Raw genomic sequence first — 8,779 nt, forward strand, 5'->3', positions numbered from 1 at the left:
ATTCAGATTCAGATCGAGACTCTAATTAGTCTAGCTCATAACCAGTACATTTTTGTCGTGAAGTTGTAATCCTTCATGGCATGGTATGTCTCATAATTGGTGCTCATTCTCTGCTTGTTCATTGGTGGTCAAAAGAAAGTAAATGGCCAGAGGACCGATGTAACATACTGTCTTCACTTTGTGATAGACCATAACTGCTCCAAAAGGAAATTTCATTGTAGCACAGTGTAAGCTGATAGAGGCCATTCATCAAACCTGAAGGTCTCTTCCATCTCCCCCATGGCACCATACTTATGACATATTGTTGTTAATTAGTCTGGAAACTTCATTATATACTCACATGGTGGTGTATTTTGAACCATTCGTCCAATGCATCACATGTCAGTGACTGCTTGACCCAGGAAACGAAGTCAAAGCAGAACTGTTACAGTTGAGAATAAACACTAATACCATATGGGGTGTTTGAATGAGAGTGGCAATGGAAAATTGCTAGTTTGTCAAATGGCATTTTCAGAACTTCATTATCCGGTAAGTTCAAAACCTGAGGTCAGTGTTGGTTTGTGTGTATTCCATTATGTGTTGATTTGACCATGAAAAACAGGAACATGATACAGGGTGTTTGGGAATGCCTGTTACAAATTTTTAGGACTTGCAGAGGGGAGTGAGTGCATAATATTTTGAATAGGAACCCGTGTCAAGAAATATACTGTTTCTGTGCTACAGTCATTTGAAAACATGTTTGCTATGTAGGTATACAACAGGTTAGTCATGGTTGGAAGTAGTTATGTTGGATCAGCTAGTGTTATTTGATGTCTGTCCTACTTCTCTGACCTGGTTCAAGCCTTATTCATGTGTCTGTGAGTGTTAAAGCAACTCAGTTGAGTACATGTTTGCAGAATACACCAACACGATCCTTCTGAATGACGAAGCTCACAGTAATGAAAGGGCTACTGTTTCTTTTATCTAGATCATTGTTCACAATGTCTGTGTCCATCGCATACCCTTTTTGCCACATTTACACAATGGCTTCGAGAAAAGGTACCTTCACCATCAGCAGGCATGACTGTGGTACTCCAAGGAGATGCCGCACACCCGAATTGGAAGGGGTCGTTCTGCATCACGCTGAAGAGATCCCATCATCAAGTACATGTGGAATTTCTTTCGCTGTTAGTGAGTGGAAGTGTACTGCAAGTGGTGTGGAATTGTAAAACAGGTGATGTACTGGGTCAAGCATTACCAACGTGTTTTCAGATGGTTGTAGCATGGAAACGGTACTTTCCTGGGCATGGATTAGAAGTCAGAATATTATCTACTCACCCCCTTCTACAAGTTCTAGAAGTTTGTAACGGGAATTTCTGAACACACTGTAAATGTGTTCATGAGGGCTGTAGCCTCTCCCACTTTGTTCCATCGCTGACATGCATTCAGCTGAACGTGTTAAAAGTCCCTTAACTCCACTGAGGAGCTTATTTCCAGCTACCATATTATTTTTTGTAATAGAAGACGTTACTTATATTCTTCTTGCATTGGGCAGTTTTTCTATGTGTACTATGTTCTGTGAATATACTTTTTGTCCTAGAGTGTAAGAAAGTATTGTGTTTATTGAAAGTGTTCCGATTTTGGTTTGGAAAAATTAACTTTTTATGCTTTTTTGTTTCTAGTTGCTTCTATCTTTACGATTCCTGGAATACAAATTACTAGAGATCCTGGATCTCATTTCCCAAAGTCAACAACAAGTGGGAGAAATCGCCGGCAGAGTATGTTGTTATGAGACCCTGCTCAATGTAGAAGAATACATTGTAAATAGTTTTATTATTGACTGTGCATTCAGACAGGACAACTACTGAAAATAGTAAATACGTTATTTTTTGATGATCATATTACCTGTGCCTGTTAGAAGTGTGTGGAAATGTTTACTTTTTACCGTATTTCAATATTCTCAGAAAAAGGTGCAAGATTGATGCAGTCTTCTCTCTGAAGTTGATAATTCATTGGAAGAACAGAATTACTCGAGTGTGAGAAATTATTATTGTTTTATTGAAAGTGTATATATCTATATATGGATCAGACACACAATGTGAATGAAGGTCATTTCAAAGCAGAATGTTATTTTGGCAAACTATTTAAGTAGCTGCCATTTTTCCAAATAATGATTGAAAGTTTTTCTTGGTAGTAAATGAGTAGTACTTTTAGTACATGGTTGATTATTTGTTGTGCTTATAAACAAAGCTGACTACATGTCCGCAATTGTTTCTGAAGAACCTGACTACCCATGCTGGTCATGGAATGGTGAGCAAGGCCCATGTATACACATCACACTGTGTCCAGACTACAACTACAATTGTGAAAATTGTCTGTTAGTGGTGAAAATGCCAAAAAAATTAACACACTTTTGGCATGCAAGAGAATTTTTATAGTATTTCAGTAGTTACAAAATGTGTCTAGCTGCTGCTGAAAACTCTGTGAAGTATGACAAATCTGTGTCACCTCATTAAATATGTTATCTCACCATACTGGTCATAAAATGTTGAGGCCCACATCATCACATCAGTTTTATGGAAAGAATTCCTTGTTGTTCACATAATTCCAGTTTGTGTGTGATTCCCATTTCATGCCATCCTTAAGGTGTAGGACAAAAGACACTGGCTTTAAATTTTCGCATGAGCAAATTTTATTTTTATGTTCCTCGTTATTAATATTCATTCATTTTAATCTTCTTTACACTCTCTTTAGATAAGTGATAAGTTTCAGAAGTTCTGCATATTCCTGATGTTTCGCCAGTACCAATAACTATGTATGCTTTACTACTTCATACTTACCAGATGTGGCAGGAAAGGGAACAGCTTACCTAAAACTGTGTGACATTAGAAATTATGGCATGTTCTCTATAAGTGCAAACTGTATGGGTATTGAATGTGGTGCATCTCCAGTTTATTTAAAGCATTGGTGTAAATCTACAACACAGATGCCAAAAAAGATTATTTCAAGTGCAATAAAGATTATTGTGTCATCTCGCTTTATATATCTGTTAATGATGATGATGGCAGCAGTTTTGACGCTTTCGTACTATTTCCCTAACTAATGAATTTTTGTTTACAGACTCCTCTGAACCTGATAGATGACATTCTGTGTGACCAGTGAATGGGAAGGGATTTGTAATTTATCAGATCCTTACATTACGAATGCAGTGGTGTTTATTTCATTTTTAAAAAAGAAAAAAAGCTTCTGTGTTGATTTCTTAAAATTTCTTGGTCTTCAAAATGCTTTAAATCGAAAGCTTTTGCCTCAGGAAATGAGAAGTTACATCTTATGATTGTACATGACAAACTGATTTTGTAGTCCTCTTGTAACACCTTTCATTATTATTGTTCTTCAAGTATCCATCAACCAGTTAAAATGTGCCTTATTGGTTATGGATCTCCCTTTTTCCTCAAGACAGAAATGTCATATTAAAATTTTAGTCACATTTCTGGAAACAGATAGCTTGATATAAACTTGTGCTCATGTGTACTTCATAGATAAACTCCGCGTGTGTGTGTGTGTGTGTGTGTGTGTGTGTGTGTGTGTTGTTGTTGTTGTTGATCAAAAAGGGGGATTTACCATTTCTCCCAATAAGAAGCAAGGGTATGTAGTTGTGATGACTTTTCTTTTATTCTGGTTGAAACAAACTGGCTACAATCATTCTAATTTGTGATGACTGCCAGGTTTTATACACTGCAAATCTCTTACTTTCCATTTTAGATACTACTGTCTACTGTGTGTCCAGTTTGTCTTATGTACACCACAATTACAAAGAATTGTTGACATTGCAATCTTGTTTAGAAGATTTCATCTATATTTGATTTGGCCATTAATTCTAGCCATTGTATTGAAAAAAAAATCTAAAAATAATTTTCCAAAATCACTTCCAGTTTTCCATTGGTGTTAATATGATCTTGCAAAAATGTGTTTGCAGTCATATGAGGAAAATTGTTTTTATGAATGCTGAACACTTCACAATAGTTTTTTTGTCATCATTTAAAAAATTCTGTATGCAGAAGATTTCTTTTCAGCTGCTTGCAGCTCCTCTTTCTGCAACATTTGCTGGAAAAAGAAAGTTATCATTTCAGAAATGTTAACATTGTGAAATTGTTTTTATAGATGAATTTATCCACAAAACACTTCCACTGGCAACAACAGCAATTATCATATCTCTTTATGTTGAAAGAAGAGGTTCTTGTGATTTTCACATTTATTTTGTCAATGACATAGTATCATAAAATAATTTCATATTCTGATACACAAAATCTTTTGTTAGGTTTTTATTTATTTATTTATGTTTAGATACCTACAATATACTGACAGTTTCCTCAAGCAAGAGAAGTAAGATGTTATCTAAACTAATTTTGAGTAAAATACATCTTTACTTTAAAGTTTTTTAATTGGGATTAATATTAGTAATGACTGTGGTATTAGATATTGTGATCTGTAGCCAGAAATTTGAACTGCTATACTCATTGCAGATCACTCCCAAAATAAATGAAATAATTGTGCCCATAGTTCGTCATTTTTATATATACATATCTTTCAGGTCCCTACGTTTGTTAGTGTTGTGTGCCTATGACCCATACTTTGTGCACACTAAAGTGTACCTTTTTCTGTTTGAGTTTCAGAACATTTTAGTTATTTATGCTGGCTTCTGGACATTATCCTTATATTTCTAGACAGTAGATTGTATGGTTGTTGAATTTTTGTCACTAATTGTAGTTTATGGTGAGCCTAGCTTTGTTGCTGTTTTTGTGCAAAAGCTGTTACAGTCAAAGATTCTACATTCCATATATTGTCTCATGTAGATCCTACAAAATGTGTTCATTATGTTCCAGAAGGTGATACCAGCTTATATTTAAATTGTATAGATTAGTGAATTTGGAAAATATTTGTTACTTTTGGCAGAAGATTAAGACAGCTTCTTGTTCTGTAAAATTGCAGAGTGTATTTGACACTGGTACCTGCTTAGCATGTTGCATTTGTAACTGTTTGTAGGCTCCGTCATCAATAATCTCTTTGTTACTAAAAAAAATATCCTAAACAGATTTTTTTTTCTCTAATGAAGCTGTTGATATTAAGTTGAAGAGTAAAGTAAAGCAAAGCAATACGCTCTTACCATTGTTCTGCCTAGTCATCAAACATTTCTTTACTTTTCACTACAAAAGTGTAATTTTTATGCCATAAATGCCTTGTATTGCTCCTAATATAGGCAACTCTTTTCACTATTCTAATACAAGATTTTAATTAAAGAAAAATACGTAACTTTTGTTCCTAAATGTGATGAAAATTTCCCTTTCATGTGTAATTTCAAAGTGATTGTATTTTACGTTTTCCACATTCTAACGAAATTATCAAGCTATCTTTATTTATAAAATAATTACTTGCTTATTTCTTAAATAAACTGTTTCCAATGTTACATTCAATATACATTTTCTCTCTCTTTTCTTTAAAATCTCTTTTAAAAATCATTGTTCGTTATGACTGAAGGGTAAGAGTATTATTTCTTTCTGGTTCATAAGTAATTGGTTTACTTGGAAGTTTTGCAATTTATTATGAAATTGCCAAATATTGCAGTTGTAAATGTATGCTACATTATTGACTTTATAATCATATCAATATATGTGTAATTATTCATTTTGAGACTTTAAGTCCTTAAAGAATGCCTTCTCTATGTTTTCCAATATCTTATTTTTCATACTTAAACCTTATTATCTTTAAAAGATTTTTGCAGACTAATCTGATATTAAATATTGTTGGAGTATAGTGTTAAACAGCAGATCCTGTTTTAATGTGAATTAATGCCTCCATTGTACAAGTTTTTCTTGAACAGTTTTATCTGAAAGAGGGTATACTTCATGTTCTGAGCTATGCATTATAGATGTTTAAGCGGCCACAAAAATTACAGTCTCAATTAATATCATCACTAGAATTGTATAGATCAGTGAGGTACTATAATGTATCCATAAATTATCAATCACTGTTATTGTTGTGAATGATTTGGAGCTTTGAATAATCCCACATTCATTTCCTTTGTGTTCAAACTGATTTTATATTGCAATTAATCAGTGGAAACCTCACCATAATGTCAGAAGTTGTACAAGGACCTTGTCTGTGTGCTAACAACTAATGTAAAATAACATACTTATGAAAAATCTGAATGTACAAATGTGTGTTAAGAGATTAAACTACTTCCTGCCAGAGATACTAACATCCTTTGTTAAGGAATTTTGAAATGTGGAAAAATCACATTGATAGTGTTCACTATTCTTCTAGTATGAATATGAGCAGAACTTCCCATCTGGTCACTCACTACAGATGACAAGATTTTCTATTTATTGTTGGCATTAAAGCTCCAAGTCATTCCATTTGGACGATGGTATTATTCAGCACTTACTTTAAACTAATTACAAAAGTGGTTTTAGTAGATGAAAATCGATAAGGCATGAAAGCATATGTGAGCTACAAACTAACACTCTGTATCTCTTATACTGCTCTAGATGAAGAATCAAGAGTTATTCATTGGTCAGACATTATCTTTGCTCTTCCTTGTCCAGACATACTGTAAGATGTTAGGTTCTTCAAATATGTGCTTTAGGTGCACTTTTTGTGATAATTGTGGTTAATAATTTTGAATCCATTTCAGCTGTGAAAAGAAAAATATCATCTTGTATTTTGAAAATCAGTATTTAATGTGTAATTTTTTGAGGACAGTCTTTTGTGAGCTTTTATGTACAGCTCTCACATAGGAAAGAAGTGAACTCATTGTTGAAGCTGAGAAAATTATTTCTCACTATTTCCATTTGCATTTATTATAACTGTCTCAGTTTTCCTAAGTAGTTGATTTATTTCACAGCAATATTGTTTTAGAAAGTATTGCTAGACTGTTTGCTATTTTATGTTACTGCCAATTTTGTGTATTAAGTTGTCCACTGATATTGTTGAAAGTGGTTACTGATTTTCAGTTAGTATGTAGAAATGTACACTCCAGTGGATCCTGGTCATCGTCAGTGCACAGTGCACAGTCGTGCTTTGAGGGAGGAACTGTAATAAGTGTACGAGTGTTCACAATGGAATTGTGTAGTGAACTCAGTTTGGCTGTGACATTAATCCAAAGAAATATGTGCTGTGGGCATTATGGAACATGGAATTAAAATAAATGTGTCAGATAAGTCCGAGTTCATGTAAAGTTTTACCGTGTGCATAAGGAGTCCCATTAAAAAGAGCAAAGTTATGTTTTGTTGTTCGTCACTTTAACCTTTGTAAATATGTAAGTATTACTAATGCAAGAATGGAATTTATGGCCATGTTTGGAACTTATCATCATTAGGAGATCCATTCACATTAATGAACATTGAAATACTATAAATTGCAGGACTGAAACAATATTAAAAAATGGGATTTGGCAACCACTCAATTTCAGTTGAATTGTTGTTGTCACAAAGACGCAGTTAAAGATTATATGAGCCCAAATATTTTCCTGTGTACACTGGTCTAGTTTGTTTTACACACACACACACACACACACACACACACACACACACACCTGTGACACGAGGATTAGCCAGACAAGTGTAAAAAGTCAACAAGTTTCTCAGTAACCTTGATTTATCAAGATATTGTGAAAGTAGTTTCATTTGAGTCCAAACAGAGGTTAAACACTTACTGAGAATAAAAATAAAACAGTTATGTCCTGAAACATTTTTTAGGCCGATCTCGATTAATGAAGCTAGGAGTTTAATTTCTTCGTGACTGGGTAACTTTGTAATTTATTAAGGGTCTTGATAGTGTAGCTCTTAAAATGTTATATCACTAATGTGGTTTTTGAAAAAACCTTACTTTCCAACACTGCTTAATCTGTCATTTACTACTCTTACAACATTCCTAAAAAATCCTGTAAATGGTACTGTTGTTACATTTTAGTTTCTTTCAAGCCAAATATATGGCTTGGTAGAATTATTTCAGACAGATTACTTGCCTGGCTGAGATCCTCAAAAGCATTTGGTGGAGTGGCATACTGTTGACTGTTAACAAAGGTTTGAGCATAATGAATAGGTTTTCAGACATGTGAGTGGCTTGAAGCTATCTTAAGTAACAGAACCCGCACGTAGTCCTTGTTGGCAAGTGTTCAGTTGAGATAAAGGTGTCATCAGGAATGCTATAGGTAAGTGTGATAGGACCACTCTTGCTCTTTATATATGTTAATGATCTGACAGATAAAGTGGGTAGCGAGCTGTGACCGTTTGCTGGTGATGCTGTAGTGCATGGGAAAGAGTCAGTGTTGAGTGACCAGGAGGCTACAGAATGACTTGGATGGAATTCCTATTTGGTGTGATGAGTGGCAGCTTGATATAAAGGTGTAAAAATGTAAGGTAATGCAGATCAGTAGGAAAAACAATCCAGTAGTGTTCGAATAGAGTAATAGTGGTGTGCTGCTTGACATAGCCATCTTGATTAAAACATCTACAGAAATGGAATGAAAACTTAAGGTCTGTTGTAGGGAAGGCAAAAGGTTGACTTCAATTTATTGGTACAATTATGTGAAAGTGAAGCTCATCTATAAGGAGGCTGCATACAGAACATTTGTGTGACTCTTTCTTTAGTACTGCTCACCATATCAAGTTAAAGGAAGACAACAAAGCAGTTAAGAGGCTTGCTACTATATATTTCATCAGTAGGTTTGGTCAGCACTAGAGTATTACGGAAATGCTCCAGTGTTATGTAGGCAGAAAACTACTGAGAAAGTTTAGAATAG

At 34.4% G+C, this 8,779-nt stretch overlaps 1 protein-coding gene across 4 annotated transcripts in view; it reads left to right on the forward strand.

Annotated features, from left to right (window-relative positions):
• The window catches only part of LOC126469796 (cyclin-dependent kinase 17-like), a 205,977-nt gene extending 198,719 nt beyond the window's left edge, over positions 1 to 7,258 (forward strand). For all 4 annotated transcript variants that reach the window (XM_050097050.1, XM_050097049.1, XM_050097052.1 and 1 more), the window contains one exon: positions 1,662 to 7,258. In XM_050097050.1, coding sequence (XP_049953007.1) covers positions 1,662 to 1,771 — 110 coding nt within the window. In that variant the 3' untranslated portion in view covers positions 1,772 to 7,258. The remainder of the gene's footprint in view (positions 1 to 1,661) is intronic.
• The last annotated feature ends 1,521 nt before the right edge of the window (positions 7,259 to 8,779 follow it).

Source organism: Schistocerca serialis, chromosome 3, assembly GCF_023864345.2.
Source record: "Schistocerca serialis cubense isolate TAMUIC-IGC-003099 chromosome 3, iqSchSeri2.2, whole genome shotgun sequence".
NCBI classification, from domain to species: Eukaryota; Metazoa; Arthropoda; class Insecta; order Orthoptera; family Acrididae; genus Schistocerca; species Schistocerca serialis.